We start from the raw sequence: 21288 nt of genomic DNA, 5'->3' as shown, positions 1-21288 counted from the left end.
CCACCCAAGGGACCCCGGCGTCCCCTCCCCGCCCCAGGGGCCCAGGTGTCCGGCTGTCCACCCCCCCCAGGGGCCCAGGTGTCCGGGTGTCCCCCCGCCAGGGGCCCAGGTGTCCGGCTGTCCACCCCCCCCCCAGGGGCCCAGGTGTCCGGGTGTCCACCCCCCCCCCCAGGGGCCCAGGTGTCCGGGTGTCCACCCCCCCCAGGGGCCCAGGTGTCCGGGTGTCCCCCTCCCCAGGGGCCCAGGTGTCCGGCTGTCCACCCCCCCCCCAGGGGCCCAGGTGTCCGGGTGTCCCCCCCCCCAGGGGCCCAGGTGTCCGGGTGTCCACCCCCCCCCCCAGGGGCCCAGGTGTCCGGGTGTCCCCCCCCCAGGGGCCCAGGTGTCCGGCTGTCCCCCGCCCCCCCCCAGGGGCCCAGGTGTCCGGGTGTCCCCCGCCCCCCCCGGGGGGGCCCAGGTGTCCGGGTGTCCCCCCCCCAGGGGCCCAGGTGTCCGGGTGTCCCCCGCCCCCCCCGGGGGGCCCAGGCGTCCGGCTCGGGCTCTCTCTCACCTTGGCGCGCGCGGCGGTGGCGGCAGTGCCGGCGGGGGCGGGGCCCGGCGAGGAGAAGGGGGCGGGGCCCGGCGCGGCCCCACGTGGTCCCGCGCGGGGCAGGGCGGGAAGGGGGCGGGGCCGAGCCGGGAGCCGGGGCGCGCGGTGAGACGGGGGCGATGGGGGGGGGGCGGCGGGACCCCGGGTGCCACCGTGTCCCCGACCCCGGTCACCCCGTGTCACCCCGTGTCACCCCGTGTCACCCCGTCCCCCCTCCGTCACCCCGTGTCACCCCATCTCCCCCGGATCACCCGGTGTCACCTCGTTCCCCCCCCCCGGGTCACCCAGTGTCACCCCATCTCCCCCTCCCGGTCACCCAGTGTCACCTCGTCTCCCCCCCGGGTCACCCAGTGTCACCCCATCTCCCCCTCCCGGTCACCCAGTGTCACCCCGTCCCCCCCCCGGGTCACCCCGTGTCACCCCATCTGCCCTCGGTCACCCAGTGTCACCCCATCTCTCCCTCCCGGTCACCCAGTGTCACCCTGTTCCTCCCCCCGGATCACCCCATGTCACCCCATCCGCCCTCGGTCACCCAGTGTCACCCCATCTCCCCCTCCCGGTCACCCAGTGTCACCTCATCTCCCCCTCGGTCACCCCGTGTCACCCCATGTCCCCCTCCCGGTCACCCAGTGTCACCTCGTCTCCCCCCGGGTCACCCCGGGTCACCTCATGTCCTCCTTGGGTCTCCCCCCCCCAGTTCACCTGGTGCCACCCCATCTCCCCCTCCCGGTCACCCAGTGTCACCCCGTCCCCCCCAGGTCACCTGATGCCACCCCCCTACGTCACCCAGTGTCACCCTGTGCTCCCATCACCCAGCGCCGGTCACCCTGGTCATCCGGTGTCACCTTATCTCCTCCTTGGGTTTGCCCTCCGGCTCACCTGATGTCACCCTCCCCGGTCACCCAGTGTCACCCCATCCCCCCTCCCCGTCACCCGGTGTCACCCCGTCCCCCCTCCCCGGTCACCCGGTGTCACCCCCCCATCTCCCGCCGGGACTCACCGCGCCGCGCTCTTTCTCCCCTCCTGCCAGGTGTCCCCGTCGGCCGTGTCCCCGTCGGCGGTGGCGGGGTGCCCGTCGGCCGTGTCCCCGCCGCCCCCCGCCATGGAGGGGCCCCCCCGGGTGCCGCGGGGGCAGCTGCAGTGCAAGAACCTGCCCGAGTTCCTGCAGGGGCTCAGCCCGGCCCTGCTCGACCGCCTCTACGGCCACCCGGCCACCTGCCTGGCCGTCTTCCGGTGAGACCCCCCCCGGGCACCCCCCCCGGGCACCCCGACCCCCCCCCCGGGCACCCTGACCCCCCCCAGAGCACCCCCACCCCGTCCCGGGGCACCCCGACCCCGGCCCGGCCCTGCTCGACCGCCTCTACGGCCACCCGGCCACCTGCCTGGCCGTCTTCCGGTGAGACCCCCCCCCGGGCACCCCCCGGGGCACCCCGACCCCCCCCCCGGGCACCCCGACCCCCCCCCCCGGGCACCCCGACCCCCCCCAGAGCACCCCCACCCCGTCCCGGGGCACCCCGACCCCGGCCCGGCCCTGCTCGACCGCCTCTACGGCCACCCGGCCACCTGCCTGGCCGTCTTCCGGTGAGACCCCCCCCCGGGCACCCCCCGGGGCACCCCGACCCCCCCTCGGGGCACCCTGACCCCCCCCCGGGCACCCTGACCCCCCCCAGAGCACCCCGACCCTCCCCGAAGCACCCCAACCTCCTCCAGGAACACCCTGACCCCCTCCCAAGCCCATCCCAGACCCCTTGACCCCCCCCCCAAGGCCCTCCGATCCCCTCGGAGCCCCCTGACCCCCCCCAGGAGCCCCCTGAGCCCCCCATAGGCCCCCCCACTCCCCCTCAGGCACCCCGACCTCCCCCCAGGAGCACCCTGACACCCCCTCGGGTGCTCCCCCCCACCCCCCTCGGGCACCCCTGACACCCCCTGGAGCACCCCAACCCCCCCCGCCCGGCCCCCCACTCCCCCCCAGGCACCCTGACACCCCCAGCAGCACCCTGACCCCCCCCAGAGTCCCTTGAGCCCCCTGACTCCCCCCCAGGAGCACCCCGACCCCCCCCCTCGGAGTCCCCAGAGCCCCCTCAGCCCCCCAGGAGCACCCTGACTGCTCCCCTGGAGCCCCCCGACACCCTTAGGGGCCCCCTGACCCCCCCAGCCCCCCAACTCCCCCCCAGGAGCATCCTGACACCCCGCAGGAGCACCCTGAGCACCCCATGGGCACCCTGACCCCCCCAGGAGCACCCTGAGCCCCCCATAGGCCCCCCCCACCCCCGCAGGCACCTCGACCTCCCCCTTAGGGGCCCCCTGACCCCCCCCCAGGAGCACCCTGACCCCCCCCAGCCCCCCAACTCCCCCCCCAGGAGCATCCTGACACCCCGCAGGAGCACTCTGAGCACCCCATGGGCCCCCCCCAGGCGCTCTGACCTCCCCCTTAGGGGTCCCCTGACCCCCCCCCGGGCGCCCCCGACCCCCCCGGGCGCCCCCGACACCCACCCACGCCCCCCCCCCCCGCGGCGCAGGGAGCTGCCGGGGCTGGCGCAGGCCGGGGTGCTGCGCATGCTCTTCGTGGAGCAGCCCCTGCCCCAGGCCGCCGTGGGTCTCTGGGTCAAGAAGGAGCACAGCAGGTGGGGCGGGGGCTCCCGCGGGGGCCGGGGGGCTCCCGGCGGGGTCCCGGCGGCGGGCTGGGGGTCCCGGGGGGCTCCCGCGGGGGCCGGGGGGCTCCCGGCGGGGTCCCAGTGGCGGGCTGGGGGTCCCAAGGGCACCCATGGGTGAGCTGGGGGTCCTGGGGAGTACCTGAAAGATGGGCTGGGGGGGGTCCCAGGGGCACCCATGGGTGGGCTGGGGGTCCTGGGGGTGCTCATGAGTGAGCTGGGGGGGTCCCAGGAGGCACCCATGGGTGGGGTGGGGGTCCTGGGGCTGCCCGTGGGTGCTAGACCATGTCTGAGGGTGGGCTGGGGGTCCTGGGGGAAACCCGTGGGTTCCAGGGGACATCTGAGGGTGGGCTGGGAGGTCCCGGGGGCACCCGAGGGGGGGTGGCGGGTGGCAGGGGACTCTTGTGGGTCCCAGGGGGCACCTGGGGGTGGACTGGGGGTGCTGGGGGTGAGCCGGGGGTGGGCGGCGGGTGCCAGGGGAGCCCACGGGTACCGCGGGACACCCGTGGGTGGGCTGGGGGTGAGCCGGGGGTGGGCGGCGGGTGCCAGGGGAGCCCGCGGGTACCGCGGGACACCCGTGGGTGGGCTGGGGGTGAGCCGGGGGTGGGCGGCGGGTGCCAGGGGAGCCCGCGGGTACCGCGGGACACCCGTGGGTGGGCTGGGGGTGAGCCGGGGGTGGGCGGCGGGTGCCAGGGGAGCCCGCGGGTACCGCGGGACACCCGTGGGTGGGCTGGGGGTGAGCCGGGGGTGGGCGGCGGGTGCCAAGGGACGCGCGCGGGTGGATGGCGGGGGGCAGGCGCCGCTTACCGGGGGGCGCCCACGGCGCGGGTGCCGGCAGGGAGCAGGCGGCGAGCGCGGCGGTGCTGCTGGCGCTGCGGCTGTGGCGGCCCCACGTGCTGCCCGGGGGGCTGCCGGGCCTGGGGCTGCACCCGGCCTTCCGCCAGGGGCTGCGCGTCGCCCTGCTCGGCGGGTGAGCGGCCCTGACGGGGGCGCCCCGGGGACGCCGGGGGGAACGGGGGGGGGACGCCGGGGGGATGCTGGGGTGGGAACAACTGCGGGGTGATGGGAGGAACGGGGTAGGAACAACGGGGGGAACGGGATGGGGACACCGGGAGGGGGACACCGGGGGGATGCTGGGGTGGGAACAACTGGGGGCACACCGGGGGGACACTGGGGCAATGGGGTGGGAACAACGGGGGGCACGGGGTGGGGACACCGGGGGGATGCTGGGGTGGGGACAACTGGGGGGTGATGGGAGGAACGGGGTAGGAGCAACGGGGGGAACGGGATGGGGACGCTGGGGGAGACACTGGGGGGAACAGGGCGGGAAGAACAGGGCGGTGACAGGATGGGAACAGGGTAGGAACAGGCGGAATGCATAGGGACACTGGGGGGACACCGGTAGGAACAGGGTGGGAAGAACTGGGGGGGTGACAGGAGGTACGCGGTAGCAACAGCGGGGGGAATGGGATGGGGATGCTGGGGGGACGCCAGGGGGAATGGGGTGAGAACAACAGGTAACAACAGGTGGGGACACTGGGAGGATACTGGGGGAACAGGGTGGGAACAGCTGGGGGGTGACAGCATGAGAACAGGGTAGGAACAACAGGGGGAATGGGATGGGGACGCTGGGGGGGACACTGGGGAAACGGGGTAGGAACAACGGGGGGGTGACAGGCGTAACGGGGTGGGGACACTGGGGAACAGGGGAAGTAAGGGGCGAGGGGGATCACATGGGGGTAACAACGGTAACGAGGGGGAACGGTAACGGGGAACGGGGGGTGACAAGAAATGGGTGGCAAGTGGTAACGGGGGAACAGGGGTAATGGGGAACAGGAGGTGACAAGAAATGGGGGACAAGTGGTAATGGGGGTAACAACAGTAATGAGAGGTAACGGGGATAACGAAGGGGAACGGGGGGTGACAAGAAAGGGGTGACAAGCGGGAACGGGGGTGACAAAAAATGGGGGTGACAAGCAGTAACGGGGGTAATAAGGGGGAACGGGGGTAACAAGGGGGAATGGCAGGTGACAAGAAGAAAGGGGGGGTGACAAGCAGTAATGGGGCCAACGGGGGTAATGAGGGGGAACGGGGGTGACAAGCGGTAAAAAGGAGGAATGGGGGTGACAAGTCGTAACGGGGGGAACGGGGGTAACGGGGAATGGGGGTGACAAGTGGTAACGGAGGGGAACGGGGGTAACGAGGGGGAACGGGGGTGACAAGCGGTAACGGAGGGGAACGGGGGTAACGGGGAACGGGGGTGACAAGCGGTAATGGGGGAAGGGGGTAACGAGGGGGAACGGGGGTGACAAGTGGTAACGAGAGGGAAGGGGGTAACGAGGGGGAACGGGGGAAACGAGAGGTAACAGGGGTGACAAGCGGTAACGGGGGGGAAGGGGGGTAACGAGGGGGAACGGGGGTGACAAGCGGTAACGAGAGGGAAGGGGGGTAATGGGGAACGGGGGGAACGGGGGTAACGAGGGGTAACGGGTGACAAGCGGTAACAGGGAAGGGGGGTAACGAGGGGGAACGGAGGTGACAAGCGGTAATGGGGGGAAGGGGGGTAATGGGGAACGGGGGTGACAAGCGGTAACGGGGGGAAACGGGGGTAACAAGGGGTAACGGGTGACAAGCGGTAACGGGGAAGGGGGGTAACGAGCGGGAACGGGGGTGACAAGCGGTAACGGGGGGGAACGGGGTGTAACAAGGGCAGCGGGGAGGATAACGAGATCGGGGCAGCGGGGGTAACGAGGCTGGAGGGGTGACGGGGGGGGTGACGAATTCGGGGGGGGGGCACCGGGGCGGGGTGGCCAGGTTTAAAGGGGCGGCGCGCGCAGGGGCAAGGCCTGGTCGGACGACACGAGCCAGCTGGGCCCCGACCGGCACGCGCGCGACGTGCCCTCGCTCGACAAGTACGCCGAGGAGCGCTGGGAGGTGAGCGGGGCGGGTCCGGGGGACCCCCCCTTCCCCCCCCCCCGCCCCCAGGGCCGCGGGGACCCAGGCGTCCGGCTGCCCTCCGCCCCCAGGTCATCCTGCACTTCATGGTGGGGTCGCCCAGCGCCGCCGTCAGCCAGGACCTGGCCCAGCTCCTCGTCCAGGCCGGGCTCATGAAGAGGTGAAGGGGGGCGGCTGGGGGGGGATTTGGGGTTCCCTAAGGGGTGATTTGGGGGGCCCTGGGGAGATGTGGGGGTCTCAGGAGGGGAGGTGGGATCCCTAACGCAGAATTTGAGGGAATCTGGGGGGCCCTGAGGGCATGTGGGGGTCCCAAGAAGGGAATTGGGGTCCCTAAGGGGGATTTGGGGGGACCCTGGGGAGATGTGGGGGTCCCAGGAGGGGAATTGGGGTCCCTAAGGGGGATTTGGGGGGGCCCTGGGGAGATGTGGGGGTCCCAGGAGGGGAATTGGTTTCCCTAGGATGGAATTTGGGGGACCCTGGGGGGATGTGGGGGTCCCAGGAGGGGAATTGGGGTCCCTAAGAGGGAATTTGGGGGACCCTGGGGAGATGTGGGGGTCCCAGGAGGGGAATTGGGGTCCCTAAGGGGTATTTGGGGGGGCCCTGGGGAGATGTGGGGGTCCCAGGAGGGGAATTGGTTTCCCTAAGAGGGAATTTGGGGACCCTGGGGGGATGTGGGGGCCCTAGGAGGAGAATTGAGGTTCCTAAGAGGGATTTGGGGGGATTTGGGGGGCCCTGGGGGGTGTTGGGGTGCTAGGAGGAGAATTGAGATCCCTAAGAGGGATTTGGGGGGGCCCTGAGGGGTGTGGGGGTCTCAGAAGGGGATTTGGGGTCCCTATTGGAGGATTTGGGGGACCCTGGGGGGGATCTGGGGGCATCCGGGGTTGGTAAGGAGAGAATTTAGGGGTCCCTGAAGGAGGATTTGGGGGCTCCTGGGGGCATCTGCGGCGATGTGGGGGAGCCAGAGGGGGATTTGGGGGTCCCTGGGAGCATCTGAGGGAATTTGGGGGGGGCTGGGGGGGATTTGAGGGTCCCTGGGGCAATGCAGGGTCCATAAGGAGGAATTTGGGGGATGGGGGGTGCCGAGGGGGTGCCGGGGGGGATGGGGGGGTGCCGGGGTGCTGGGGGGGGTGTCGAGGGGGTGCCAGGGGGGATGCGGGGGTGCCGGGGTGCTGGGGGGGTCCCGGGGGGGATGTGGGGGTGCCGGGGGGGGATGTGGGGGTGCCGGGGGGGGATGTGGGGGTCCCGGGGTGATGTGGGGGTGCCGGGGGGGGCAGGGGGGGTCCCGGGGGGATGGGGGGGTGCCGGGGGGGATGTGGGGGTGCTGGGGGGGTGCCGGGGGGATGCGGAGGTGCTGGGGGGGGGGATGGGGGGGTGCTGGGGCGATGTGGGGGTGCTGGGGGGCATGGGGGGTGCTGGGGGGGTGCCGGGGGGACGCGGGGGTGCTGGGGGGGGATGGGGGGTGCCGGGGCGATGTGGGGGTGCTGGGGGGCATGGGGGGGTGCCGGGGGGACGCGGGGGTGCCGGGGGGGATGTGGGGGTCCCTGGGCGATGTGGGGGTGCCGGGGGGGTGCTGGGGGGGATGTGGGGGTCCCGGGGCGATGGGGGGGTGCCGGGGGGGTGCCGGGGGGACGCGGCGGGGGAGGGGGGAGGCGGGGGCCCGAGGCGCCGCTGACGGCCGCCGCGCAGCGAGGGGGGGGAGCCGCCCTGCATCACCTCGGCCGGCTTCCAGTTCCTGCTGCTGGACACGGCGGCCCAGCTCTGGTACTTCGTGCTGCACTACCTGCGCAGCGCCCAGGTCAGCCCCCCCCGGGCGCCTGGGCCCCCCCGGGCGCCTGGGACCCCCCCCGAGCGCCTGGGCCCCCCCCGGGCGCCTGGGACCCCCCCCGGGCCCCTGGGACCGCCCCGGGCGCCTGGGCCCCCCCCGAGCACCTGGGCCCCCCCCGAGCGCCTGGGACCCCCCCCCCCGGGCGCCTGGGACCCCCCCCCCCGAGCGCCTGGGACCCCCCCCGGGCGCCTGGGACCCCCCCCGAGCGCCTGGGCCCCCCCCCGGGCACCTGGGCCCCCCCCCCGGGCGCCTGGGCCCCCCCCCGAGCGCCTGGGACCCCCCCCCCCACCCCCACACACTGCCCCAGCCCCCCCCAGCCCAGCGCCGCCTGCGGGGGTGGAGACCGGGCTGTCGGTGCCCCCCCCCCCCCCAACTGCCACCGGGCTCCATCTAGCTCCCTTCGGCCCCCTCCTGCCCCCCCCGGTCCCTCCTGCCCCCCCGGACACCCGATCTGCCCCCCAGACCCCTGTTCTGCCCCCCCGGACCCCCGTCCTGCCCCCCAGACCCCCGTTCTGCCCCCCCCACCCCCGTCCTGCCCCCCAGGCCCCCATTCTGTCCCCCAGACTGTTCCTGCCCCCCCCGGTCCCTCCTGCCCCCCCGGACACCCGATCTGCCCCCCAGACACCCATTCTGCCCCCCCACACCCCCGTCCTGCCCCCCCGGTTCCTCCTGCCCCCCCGGACCCCCGGACACCCAATCTGCCCCCACAGACTCCGTTCTGCCCCCCCAGACCCCCTTCCTGCCCCCCCAGGTCCCTCCTGCCCCCCGAGACCCCCGTTCTGCCCCCCAGCTGCCCCTTCCCGCCCCCCCCGACCCCGCTCCTGCCCCCCCAGGCCCCTCCTGCCCCCCCGGACCCCCAGACACCTGATCTGCCCCTGCAGACTCCATTCTGCCCCCCCAGACCCCCTTCCTGCCCCCCCAGGTCCCTCCTGCCCCCTGAGACCCCCGTTCTGCCCCCCAGCTGCCCCTTCCCGCCCCCCCAGACCCCGTTCCTGCTCCCCCGGTCCCTCCAGCCCCCCCAGACACCCGATCTGCCCCTGCAGACTCCATTCTGCCCCCCCAGACCCCCTTCCTGCCCCCCCAGGTCCCTCCTGCCCCCTGAGACCCCCGTTCTGCCCCCCAGCTGCCCCTTCCCGCCCCCCCAGACCCCGTTCCTGCTCCCCCGGTCCCTCCAGCCCCCCCAGACACCCGATCTGCCCCTGCAGACTCCATTCTGCCCCCCCAGGTCCCTCCTGCCCCCCCAGGTCCCCATTCTGCCCCCCAGCTGCCCCTTCCCACCCCCCCCAGACCCCGTTCCTGCCCCCCCGCTGACCCCCCCCGGTGCCCGGCAGGCGCGGGGGCTGGACCTGGTGGAGATCCTCTCCTTCCTCTTCCAGCTCAGCTTCTCCACCCTGGGCAAGGTGAGGGCCCCGGCGTCCGGGCGCCCCTGGGAGCGTGGGGTGGGGGGGCTGCTGGGAGCGCTGGGGGGGGCTGCTGGGAGCGCTGGGGGGCTGCTGGGAGCGCTGGGGGGGCCACTGGGAGCCCTGGGGGCAACTGGGAGTGCGGGGGGGCTGCTGGGAGCGCTTGGGGGGGCCACTGGGAGCACTGGGGGGCAACTGGGAGTGCTGGGGGGGCTGCTGGGAGCACTGGGGACCTCTGGGAGGAGCCACTGGGAGCACTGGGGGGGCTGCTGCAAGTGCTGGGGGCTGCTGGGAGCTCCCCTGTGGACCACACAGCAGAGGGCTGGGGGTGACTGGGAGCACTGGGAGCACTGGGAGCTGACTGGGAGCCCCCCCCCAGGACTACTCGGTGGAGGGCTAGGGGTGCTGGGGGGTGACTGGGAGCACTGGGAGCTGACTGGGAGCCCCCCCCCAGGACTACTCGGTGGAGGGCTGGGGGTGCTGGGGGGTGACTGGGAGGTGACTGGGAGCACTGGGAGCTGACTGGGAGCCCCCCCCAGGACTACTCGGTGGAGGGCTGGGGGGGCTGGGGGGTGACTGGGAGGTGACTGGGAGCACTGGGAGCTGACTGGGAGCCCCCCCCAGGACTACTCGGTGGAGGGCTGGGGGTGCTGGGAGGTGACTGGGAGCACTGGGAGCTGACTGGGAGCCCCCCCAGGACTACTCGGTGGAGGGCTGGGGGTGCTGGGGGTGACTGGGAGCACTGGGAGCTGACTGGGAGCCCCCCCCGGACTACTCGGTGGAGGGCTGGGGGTGCTGGGGGGTGACTGGGGGGTGACTGGGAGCACTGGGAGCTGACTGGGAGCCCCCCCCAGGACTACTCGGTGGAGGGCTGGGGGTGCTGGGGGGTGACTGGGGGGTGACTGGGAGCACTGGGAGCTGACTGGGAGCCCCCCCAGGACTACTCGGTGGAGGGCATGAGCGAGTCGCTGCTCACCTTCCTGCAGCACCTGCGCGAGTTCGGCCTCGTCTTCCAGAGGAAGGTGGGACGGGGGGGACACGGGGGGACATTGGGGACGGGGGGGGACACGGAGGACACGGGGGGACGCGGGGGAGAGGGACGCAGATGGCACCGGGGACGAGCACCAGGCACGGAGGGGCACAGGGCGCACGCAGGACAGTGGGGGCACACGGGGGCCCGCAGGGGACGGGGGGCCCTGCCCGTGTCACCGTCCCCAACTGCGTCCCCGTCTCGGTGTCCCCACGAGTCGTCCCCCCCAGCCCCTGCGTCCCCACGTCCTCGTTTCCCCTGTCCCCAACCTCGTCTCCGTGTCGACCGCCCCCCTGAGCCCCCTGTCCCCGAGCGGGTCCCCGCGTCCCTCTCCGTCCCCCTGTCCCCGAGCGGGTCCTTCCGTCCCCCTCCGTCCCCGAGCGGGTCCCCGCGTCCCCCTCCGTCGCCCTGTCCCCGAGCGGGTCCTTCTGTCCCCCTCCGTCCCCGAGCGGGTCCCCGCGTCCCCCTCCGTCGCCCTGTCCCCGAGCGGGTCCTTCTGTCCCCCTCCGTCCCCGAGCGGGTCCCCGCGTCCCCCTCCGTCCCCCTGTCCCCGAGCGGGTCCCCGCGTCCTCCTCCGTCCCCGAGCGGGTCCCCGCGTCCCCCTCCGTCCCCCTGTCCCCGAGCGGATCCTTCTGTCCCTCTCCGTCCCCGAGCGGGTCCCCGCGTCCCCCTCCGTCCCCCTGTCCCTGAGCGGGTCCCCGCGTCCTCCTCCGTCCCCGAGTGGGTCCCCGCGTCCTCCTCCGTCGCCCTGTCCCCGAGCGGGTTCCCATGTCCCCCTCCGTCCCCGAGCGGGTCCCCGCGTCCCCCTCCGTCCCCCTTGTCCCCGAGCGGGTCCTTCTGTCCTCCTCCGTCCCCGAGCGGGTCCCCGCGTCCCCCTCCGTCCCCCTGTCCCCGAGCGGGTCCTTCTGTCCCCCTCCGTCCCCGAGCGGGTCCCCGCGTCCCCCTCCGTCCCCCTGTCCCCGAGCGGGTCCCCGCGTCCCCCTCCATCCCCCTGTCCCCGAGCGGGTCCTTCTGTCCTCCTCTGTCCCCGAGCGGGTTCCCATGTCCTCCTCCGTCCCCGAGTGGCTCCCAGCGTCCTCCTCTGTCCCCAAGCGGGTCCCCACGTCCCCCTCCGTCGCCCTGTCCCCGAGCAGGTCCCTGCGTCCCCCACGTCCCCGCACTGACCGTGTGCCCGCGTCCCCCCGTCCCCAGCGCAAGTCCCGCCGCTTCTACCCCACGCGCCTGGCCATCGCGCTGGCCTCGGGGACGTCGGGGACGCTGCCCGACCCCGACCCCCACGGCTTCGTCCTCGTCGAGACCAACTACCGCATCTACGCCTACACAGGTGGGGGCCCCGGCGTCCGGGGCGTCTCCCGCCCCGGCTGCCCGCCCTGCGTCCCCTGTCCCCTGCCTGTCCTGGTGTCCCTTGTCCATCTTGTCCTGTCTCTGAGCTCCGTGTCCCGTCTAGCCTGTCCCCGCGTCCCCTCTCCACCTTGTCCTCTGTGGCCTCATGTCCCTTGTCCATCTTGTCCCCAACATCTCTACGTCCTTCATCCATCTTGTCCCGTCTCTGACCTCCACATCTCTTGTCCCTGACCTCCGTGTCCCGTCCATCCTGTCCCCATGTCCCCTCTCCACCTTGACCTTCTCGTTCCCATGTCCCTTGTCCATGTTGTCCTCAACATCTCTACGTCCTTCATCCATCTTGTCCCATCTCTGATCTCCGTGTCCCGTCCATCCTGTCCCCATGTCCCCTCTCCACCTTGACCTTCTCGTTCCCATGTCCCTTGTCCATGTTGTCCTCAACATCTCTACGTCCTTCATCCATCTTGTCCCATCTCTGATCTCCGTGTCCCGTCCATCCTGTCCCCATGTCCCCTCTCCACCTTGACCTTCTCGTTCCCATGTCTCTTGTCCGTGTTGTCCCCAACACCTCTACGTCCTTTGTCCTTCATCCATCTTGTCCCATCTCTGATCTCCGTGTCCCGTCCATCCTGTCCCCATGCCCCCTCTCCACCTTGACCTTCTCGTTCCCATGTCCCTTGTCCATCTTGTCCTCAACATCTCTACGTCCTTCATCCATCTTGTCCCATCTCTGATCTCCACGTCCCTTGTCCCTGACCTCCGTGTCCCGTCCATCCTGACCCCACGTCCCCTCTCCACCTTGTCCTCTGTGTCCCCGTGTGCCCCATCCATCTTGTCCCCAACATCCCTATGTGCCTTGTCCATCTTGTCCCATCTCTGATCTCCATGTCCCCGACCTCTGTACCCTCTATCCATCTTGTCCCCCATGTCCCTTGTCCATCTTGTCCCCTGTGTCGTTTGTCCATCCTGTCCCCCGTGTCCCTGTGCTCATGTCCCTGCTGGCCCTGTGTCACTTGTCCCCCTTGTCCCCAATCCCCCCCATCCCCTCACACCTCCGTCCCTTGTCCCCGTGTCCCCATCTCATAATCGTCTCCTGCGCCCTGGCTCCTGGCCTCCGCGTCCCCTGCTCGCCCCGATGTCCCCATCCTCGCGGGTCCCCTGTCCCCCCGGCAGACTCGGAGCTGCAGATCGCCCTCATCGCCCTCTTCTCGGAGCTGCTCTACCGCTTCCCCAACCTGGTGGTGGCCCAGGTGACGAGGGACAGCGTCCAGGCCGCCATCGCCAACGGCATCACCGCCGACCAGGTGGGCGCGCCGCCAGGGGACGTCCCCAGGGCTGTCCCCAAGGCGTGGGATGTCCTCAGGGGCGTCCCCAGGGGTGTCTGTAGGGGTGTGGGGACATCCCCAGGGCTGTCCCCAAGGTGTGGGATGTCCTCAGGGGCGTCCCCAGGGGTGTCTGCAGGGGTGTGGGGACATCCCCAGGGCTGTCCCCAAGGTGTGGGATGTTCTCAGGGGTGTCGGGGTGTCCCCAGGGGTGTCTGCAGGGGTGTCAGGATGTCCCCAGGGCTGTCCCCAAGGTGTGGGATGTCCTCAGGGGTGTCAGGGTGTCCCCAGGGGTGTCTGCAGGGGTGTCAGGATGTCCCCAGGGCTGTCCCCAAGGTGTGGGATGTCCTCAGGGGTGTTGGGGTGTCCTCAGGGTGTGGGGGTCTCCTCAGGGGTGTCCCCAGAGGTGTCTGGGTGTCCCCAAGGTGTGGGGGTGTCCCCAGGGCTGTCCCTGTCCCCCCCACCAACGCTCCCGTCCCGTCCCCTTGCAGATCATCCACTTCCTCCGGACGCGGGCCCACCCCGTCATGGCCAAGCAGGTGAGTGCCCGGACGCCTGGGCCCCGCGGGCGGGGTGGGGACGGGGGCGGGGCGGGAGGGCCCGGACGCCTGGGCCCACGCTGTCTCTGTGTCCCCCCCAGAGCCCCGTGCTGCCCCCCACCATCACCGACCAGATCCGTCTCTGGGAGCTGGAGCGCGACCGGCTCCGCTTCTCCGAGGGTGAGTGGGGGACGGGGCCCCGCTGTCACCCCCCCCGTCCCCGAGGAGGCCTGGTGTCCCCAGGTGTCCCCACAGGGTGTCCCCGGGGGGGTCCTCAGGGTCCCTCAGCTGTCCCCAGGGCGTCCCCAAGGTCCCCGGGGTGTTTGACAGCCCAGGGGTCCCCAAGTTGTCCCCAATATCCCTGAGGGGACGCGGCGACCCTGGGAGGGTCCCTAAGAGGATGTGACGCCTCGGGGGGTCTCTGGCTGTCCCGAGGGCAGGTGACGTCCCCACGGGTCCCCAAGGGGGGAGGGGGACTGACGACCGCTGGGGGGTGTCTCTGATGTCCCCAAGGGGAGGTGACACCCCCAGGGTCCTCAAAGGGGAGGTGACATCCCAGGGTGGGAGGTGACACTCCAGGAGTCCCTGAGGGGCAGGTGATGCTCCTGGGCAGCAGGTGACACCCCCCGGCGTTCTCAAGGGGAAGGTGACACTCCTGGGGGGGAGTTGACACCTCTGGGGTCCTCAAGGGGGCGGTGATGCCCCTGGGATCCTCAAGGGGGAGGTGACGCCCCTGGGGTCCCCGAGGGGGAGGTGATGGCCCTGGGGAGCAGGTGACACCCCTGGGGTCCTCAAGGGCCAGGTGATACCCTTCGGGGGGAGTTGACACCCCCAGGGTGCTCGAGGGGGAGGTGACACCCCCGGGGTCCCCGAGGGGGAGGTGATGCCCCCGGGGGAGTGCCCGCGGGTCGGTGGCCCCCCGCTGACGCCCGCCCCCCCCCCCCCAGGGGTGCTGTACAACCAGTTCCTGTCGCAGGTGGACTTCGAGGTGCTGCGGGACCACGCGCGGGCGCTGGGCGTGCTGGTCTTCGAGAACCCCGGCAAGCGGCTCATGGTGGTGACGCCCGGGGGCCACCCCGACGTCAAGCGCTTCTGGAAGCGGCAGAAGCACAGCGCCTAGCCCCGGCCTTCCTCCTCCTCCTCCTCCTCCTCCTCGGCACCCCCCGGCCCCTCCGGGTCTGGGCACCCCCAGGCTGCCCCGTCCCGGCGTGTCCCCCCATCCCGGCGTGACGGGGCGCCCCAATCCCCGTGTGACTCCGATCCCCTGGGTGATCAGGTCTCCCGATGCCTGGGTGTCCCTGATCCCTGGGTGTCAGGGTGCCCTGGATCCCTGGGTGCCCTGATCCCAGTTGCCCAAATGCTCTGGATCCCTGGGTGCCCCGATCCCTGGGGGTCCAAATGCTCTGGATCCCTGGGTGCCCTGATCCCTAGGTGCCCCAGTCCCAGTTGCTCAAACACCCTGGATCCCTGGGTGCCCCGATCCCTGGGTGCCCCAGTCCCAGTTGCTCAAACACCCTGGATCCCTGGATGTCCAGGTGCCCTGGATCCTTGGGTGCCCTGGATCCCAGTTGCTCAAACACCCTGGATCCCTGGGTGCCCCGATCCCTGGGGGTCCAAATGCTCTGGATCCCTGGGTGCCCTGGATCCCTGGGTGCCCTGATCCCAGTTGCTCAAACACCCTGGATCCCTGGGTGCCCCAATCCCTGGGGGTCCAAATGCCCTGCATCTCTGGGTGCCCTGGATCCCTGGGTGTCCGGATCCCTGGATGTCTGGGTGCCCTGGATCCCTGGGTGCCCTGATCCCAGTTGCTCAAACACCCTGGATCTCTGGGTGCCCCAATCCCTGGGTTTCCAGGTGCTCTGGATCCCTGGGTGCCCCGATCCCTGGGGGTCCAAATGCCCTGGATCTCTGGGTGCCCTGGATCCCTGGGTGCCCTGATCCCTGGGGGTCCAAATGCCCTGGATCCTTGGATCCCTAGGTGCTCCAATCCCAGTTGCTCAAACACCCTGGATCCCTGGGTGCCCCGATCCCTGGGTTCCCTGGGTGCCCGGGCACCCCAGCACCCGTCTCCCCGGGGCCGGAGCATTTCCCAGAACGAGTTGTTTTTTGGTTTTTTTTTTTTTTGTTAAGACAGCGCAAATAAAGCTTTGCTTGGAGCGAGCGGCTGGCCGGGCCGGCACCCCGCTGCGCCCTGGGGTGGGGGGGCCCCGCCGCGCACTGGGAATACTGGGTGCAACTGGTCTCCCCCCCTCCCCGCGTGGGGTTTCGAGCCCGTTTCGGGGCGGAAAAACGGGGTTTCGGGGCTGAGGCCGCACTCACCCTGCGACGTCCGGGCGGGCTGCAGGGCAGGGAGGAAACGGGGGGTTTTGGGTTTTGGGGGGGGGGAAACGGGGTGGTTGGGGGGGGAGCAGGTTTTGGGGGTGAAAACGCGGAGGGGGATCGAGGGGGAAAAGGAGGAGTTGAGGGGGGAGGAACCAGCTCGTTTTTGGGGAGGAAGCAGGTGGTTTGGAGGGAAAAGGGGGGTGGGACAAGAGCAGGTTTTTCGAAAGGGGGGAAAATAAGCGTGTTTGCCAAGGGGAAAAGCGTGTTCCTGAGAGGGAAAAGTGGGATTTTTTTTTGAGGGGAAAAGGCAGGATTTCATCGAAAGAAAAAAACTTTTTTTTTTTTTAAAGGGAAAACGTGAGGGCGTTGAGAGGAAAAGCCTTTCTTTGGGGAAAAAGCCGGCTTTTTTAAGGAAATTTTTTTGGGGGGGGGGAGCGGGAAACCGGTGGTTTCGAGGGGAGAAAGCAAAGTTTTGTGTGAGGAAAAAGGGGTTTTTCGAGAGGAAAAGCGGGGGCTTTTTGAGGGAGAAGGTGGGGGGGTATAAGCGGGGGGGCTTGGAGGAAAAATACGGGGGGGTCAAGAAATAAGTGGGTTTTGAGGGGGCAAAACGGGCTGCGAAGGGGGGGCGGGAATTTTTTGAAGGGGAATGCTTTTCTGAGGGAAAAAGGACACATTTTGGGGGGGGGGGGGAAGCGGCGTTTCCTCAGGAAAAAGCGCGGGAAACGTTTCCTGTGAGGAAAAGCGCGGGGGGAGGGTTGATGGAGGGAAAAGGAAGCGGCAGGTTTTGAGGGGGAAGAAAAACTTTCCCCGGCGGGAAAAGAAGGCCGCAGGCTCCTTTTTTTTCCCCCGAGAAAAACCGTTTTTTTCCCCCCTTCTTCTCACAGAGAAACGAGCCGCCGCCACCGCCATCATCGCGCACTGAGAGGCACCGCCGCCGCCGCCCCTTTATATGGGGGGAGGGCGGACGCGAACGAATCAACGGCCGCGCGCGGGCGGGGGCGGAGGAGGAGCGGCCTTCAACCACGGCCGCCGGGTCACGTGGGGCCGGCGCGGTTCTCGCTGCGGTCCGCTCCCCCCCCCCCCGGCTATCGGTGGGAACTGTCCATACCCCCACAGGATTCCCCCCCCTTGCCCCATAGGGTCCCCCCTGCCCCATAGGGGCTTCTCCTGCCCCACAGGATCCCCCCTTCCCCATAGGGTCCCTCCTGCCCCCATAGGATCTCTCTGCCCCATAGGGTCCCCTCCTGCCCCATAGGGTCCCTCCTGCCCCATAGGATCTATCTGCCCTACAGGGGCTTCTCATGCTCCACAAGATACCCCCTGCCCCACAGGATCCCTTATGCCCCTTAGGGTCCCCCCTGCCCCATAGGGGCTTCTCCTGCCCCATAGGGTCCCTCCTGCCCCCATAGGATCTATCTGCCCCATAGAGTCCCCTCCTGCTCCATAGGGTCCCTCCTGCCCCATAGGGGCTTCTCCTGCCCCACAGGATCCCCCCCTGCCCCATAGGGTCCCCTCATGCCCCATGGGGACCTACCTGCCTGTAGGGTCTTCTGCCCCATAGAGTCCCCCCTGCCCCATAGGGGCCCCACCTGCCCCCCCCCCCGAGTACCGTCCTGCCTGGGGTCCCCGTGGGGCAGGGAACCCTATGGGGCAGCCAGGGGCCAGGGTCACCGCGTCCCCCCGGGCCGAGGACGGCGCAGACGTTTCGTTCCCCTTTTCGGCCCTTTTCTGCCGCTGGCGGAAAATTCTGGAACACGAGCGTTTATTCGTCCGGGATGTTTTGGCCATCCGGGCCCCAAACCGCCGGCCTGCTCCCACCCAATTCGGGGCTACTGCCGGGCACGGCCCTGTCCCCGTCCCGTACCCGCGGTGGCGGTGGCAGGGCTCTTCCCCAGGGACGTCCCCGTCCCTGTCCCCACGGTGGCGGTGGTGGCTCCTCCCCAGGGATGTCCCCATCTCCATGGTGGTGGTGGCTCTTCTTCATCCCCACCTCCATCCCCATCCCCATGGTGGTGGCTCTTCCCCAGGGATGTCCCCATCTCCATGGTGGTGGTGGCTCTTCTTCATCCCCACCTCCATCCCCATCCCCATGGTGGTGGCTCCTCCCCAGGGATGTCCCCATCTCCATGGTGGTGGTGGCTCTTCTTCATCCCCACCTCCATCCCTGTCCCCATGGTGGTGGCTCCTCCCCAGGGATGTCCCCATCTCCATGGTGGTGGTGGCTCTTCTTCATCCCCACCTCCATCCCTGTCCCCATGGTGGTGGCTCTTCCCCAGGGATGTCCCCATCTCCATGGTGGTGGTGGCTCTTCTTCATCCCCACCTCCATCCCCGTCCCCATGGTGGTGGCTCTTCCCCAGGGATGTCCCCATCTTCATGGTGGTGGTGGCTCTTCCTCATCCCCACCTCCGTCCCCATCCCCATGGTGGTGGTGGTGGCTCTTCCCCAGGGATGTCCCCATCTCCATCCCCACTCCATCCCTGTGGTGGTGGTAGCTCCTCCCCACGGATGTCCCCATCTCCATGGTGGTGGTGGCTCTTCTTCATCCCCACCTCCATCCCTGTCCCCATGGTGGTGGCTCTTCCCCAGGGATGTCCTCATCCCCATGGTGGTGGTGGCTCTTCCCCATCCCCGTGGCAGCGGTGACTCTTCCCCAGGGCCGTCCCCATCCCCATGGTGGTGGCAGCGGCGGCGGTGGCTACTCCCCGTCGCCGGGCTGGGCCGAGGCCATCTCCGTCGAGGCGGTGGCGGCTGCGTCGGCGATGGCGGCGGCGGCGGTGGCGGCGGTGGTGGCGATGGCGGCGGGGGCGGCGGGCGCCTCGCCGTAGCGCCGGTGCCGGATCACCTGGCAGATCCAGGCCACCAGCTGCCAGTACTCGTCGAAGGAGATGCGGCGGTCGCCGTTGGCGTCCAGCAGCGCGAAGAGGGCCGTCACCGCCTCGCTCGCCCCCGTGTCCTGCGGCACCGCAGCGTGGGCGCGGGGACGGGACGGGGACGTGGACGGGGCGGGGACAGGGACACGGGCAGGACAAGGATGCAGACGGAGACGCGGCCAGGGATGGGGATGCGGTCGTGGACACAAATGGGGCAGGGCCAGGACGGGGACGCAGATGGGGACAGGGACATGGATGTGGACACGGCCGGGGACGTGGACATGGACGGGAGTGGGAAGCAGATGGGCCGGGGATGGGAACGTGGCCGGGACGGGGACGTGGATGGGACAGGGCCATGGACATGGATGTGGCTGAGAACATGAACGTGGCCACGGCCAGGGGGCGGCCATGGATGCCACCAGGACATGGATGGGCCGGGGATGGGAATGTGGCCAGGCCGGGGCTGGGCTGCGGTGGTGGACATGGACGTGACTGAGAACACAGAGGTGGCCATGGCCGGGACGTGGCTGCGGATGCCACCAGGATGTGGATGGGGACACGGACGTGGACGTGGCTGAGAACATGGAGGTGGCCATGGCTGGGAGGCGGCCACGGATGCCACCAGAACGTGGATGGGATGGAGATGGGAACGTGGCCAGGGTGGGGCTGGGCCTGGGTGGTGGATGCAGATGTGGCTGAGAACACGGAGGTGGCCGTGTCCAGGAGGTGGCCATGGATGCCACCAGGCTGCGGATGGGACAGGACGGGGATGGGAGAGGGCCGTGGCCGGGTGGTGGCCGCGGTCACTCACGGTGAGCTGGCGGCTGAGCTCGTGGCGCAGCAGCTGCTGGAAGGCACCGGGGCTGAGGCTGGGGGGCTGCCCGGGCCCCGGCGCCGCCGCGTAGCTGTAGAAGGCGTCGACCACGGTGTGGAGCCCCTGCTCGAGCGGCGAGGCCCCGGCCGGCGGCGCCCCGCAGCCTGGCCACGGCCACCGGCACGGGGACGAGGATGGGGACGGGGAGAGGGACGGGATGGAGAGGGAGATGATGGAGATGGAGATGATGATGGAGATGGAGACATATGATGAGATGGAGATGAGATGGAGATAGGTAGGACATGATGATGGAGGACATGATGATGGAGACGGTGGAGGAGAATGATGGAGGAGATGACGGAGGAGATGATGATGGAGGAGATGATGGAGATGATGATGATGGAGGAGATGATGGAGATGATGATGGAAGGAGATGATGATGGAAGGAGAGGGGAAGGACGGAGGGGGGATATCAGCATGGAGGAGGGACTTGGGGAGATGGAGGCGGCCGAGGGGCAACGGGGAGATGGGGGGCACATGGCGGGAGCTGGAGCTCGGCCAGCCCCCCCCCCCAAGCCCCAACCCTCTCTCCGGCCCCTGAAGCGCCCCCGACCCTCTCCCCGAGCCTCTGAACTGCCCTCAGCCCCTCGACCCTCTCCCCAGCCCCCAACACCCACAAACATCCCCCCAACCCTCCCCCCGACCCTCTCCCCAGCCCCCCGACCCTCTCCCCAGCCCCCAACACCCACAAACCTCCCCCGACCCTCTCCCCAACCCTCTCCCCGGCCCCTCAAACCATCCTCGGCCCCCCAATCCTCTCCCCAGCCCCCAACACCCACAAATGTCCCCCCAACCCTCTCCCCGGCCCCTCGACCCTCTCCCCAGCCCCCAACACCCACAAATGTCCCCCCAACCCTCCCCCCAACCCTCTCCCCGGCCCCCAACACCCACAAACCTCCCCCCGACCCTCTCCCCAACCCCTCGAACCGTCCCCGGCCCCCTCGACCCTCTCCCTCCCCTGACCCCCCGGCCCCCCGACCCTCTCCCCGTTACCGCCGGGGGCCGGGGGGGCCCCGGAGCTCTGGCTCTGCCCCATGGCCGGGGGCTGCTGGGCGCCGCTAACGAGCCTCCTGCTAACGAGGGCCCAGAGGCTGCCGCCGGCAGCCCCACCCCGCGCTGGTGCCAGCGCCCGCCCTGTGCTGGTCCCAGTGCCCGTCCCTTACTGGTGCCAGCGCCCACCCCGCGCTGGTGCCAGCGCCCATCCCGCACTGGTGCCAGCGCCCACCCCGCACTGGTCCCAGTGCCCACCCCATACTGGTGCCAGTGCCCATCCCTCACTGGTCCCAGCGCCCACCCTATACTGGTGCCAGTGCCCACCCCATACTGGTGCCAGTGCCCACCCCATACTGGTCCCAGTGCGCACCCCACACTGGTGCCAGCGCCCACCCCACACTGGTCCCAGTGCCCACCCCACGCTGGTGCCAGCGCCCGTCCCTTACTGGGGCCAGCGCCTGTCCTGCACTGGTTCCAGCGCCCCTCCGTTACTGGTCCCAGCCCCCCGCCCGCCGCGCCGCGCTCCAGCCGCCGCCCAGGGGCCCAGGCGTCCGGGCGCCCCCAGGCACCACCGC

At 70.5% G+C, this 21288-nt stretch overlaps 2 protein-coding genes across 3 annotated transcripts; one reads left to right on the top strand and one right to left on the bottom strand.

Moving 5' to 3' along the window:
* Positions 1 to 677: 677 nt before the first annotated feature.
* Positions 678 to 15812, top strand: GTF2H4 (general transcription factor IIH subunit 4). The gene is made up of 14 exons (XM_068923906.1): positions 678 to 691; positions 1617 to 1819; positions 3106 to 3210; positions 4076 to 4207; positions 6075 to 6171; positions 6264 to 6352; positions 7879 to 7987; positions 9349 to 9417; positions 10356 to 10439; positions 11639 to 11771; positions 12965 to 13095; positions 13605 to 13652; positions 13754 to 13832; positions 14600 to 15812. Exons 2-14 carry the CDS (start codon positions 1689 to 1691, stop codon positions 14770 to 14772), a joined length of 1380 nt encoding a protein of 459 aa, XP_068780007.1. The 5' UTR covers positions 678 to 691; positions 1617 to 1688; the 3' UTR covers positions 14773 to 15812.
* A 1924-nt stretch (positions 15813 to 17736) lies between these two features.
* Positions 17737 to 20846, bottom strand: LOC138063801 (protein S100-A16-like). Of its 2 annotated transcripts, XM_068923822.1 has the most exons (3): positions 20714 to 20846; positions 19658 to 19824; positions 17737 to 18929 (listed from the first exon to the last, which is right to left on the bottom strand). In XM_068923822.1, exons 1-3 carry the CDS (start codon positions 20754 to 20756, stop codon positions 18672 to 18674), a joined length of 468 nt encoding a protein of 155 aa, XP_068779923.1. In that variant the 5' UTR covers positions 20757 to 20846; the 3' UTR covers positions 17737 to 18671. The 2 variants fall into 2 exon arrangements, with proteins under 2 accessions (XP_068779923.1, XP_068779922.1); XM_068923821.1 differs by having other exon boundaries at positions 18810 to 19824.
* Positions 20847 to 21288: the final 442 nt, after the last annotated feature.

The sequence above is a fragment of the Struthio camelus genome, chromosome 36, assembly GCF_040807025.1.
Source record: "Struthio camelus isolate bStrCam1 chromosome 36, bStrCam1.hap1, whole genome shotgun sequence".
In the NCBI taxonomy this organism is placed as follows: Eukaryota; Metazoa; Chordata; class Aves; order Struthioniformes; family Struthionidae; genus Struthio; species Struthio camelus.
The sequence above is the reverse complement of the archived record's forward strand: the minus strand, read 5'-3'. Positions and strand labels throughout refer to the sequence as shown.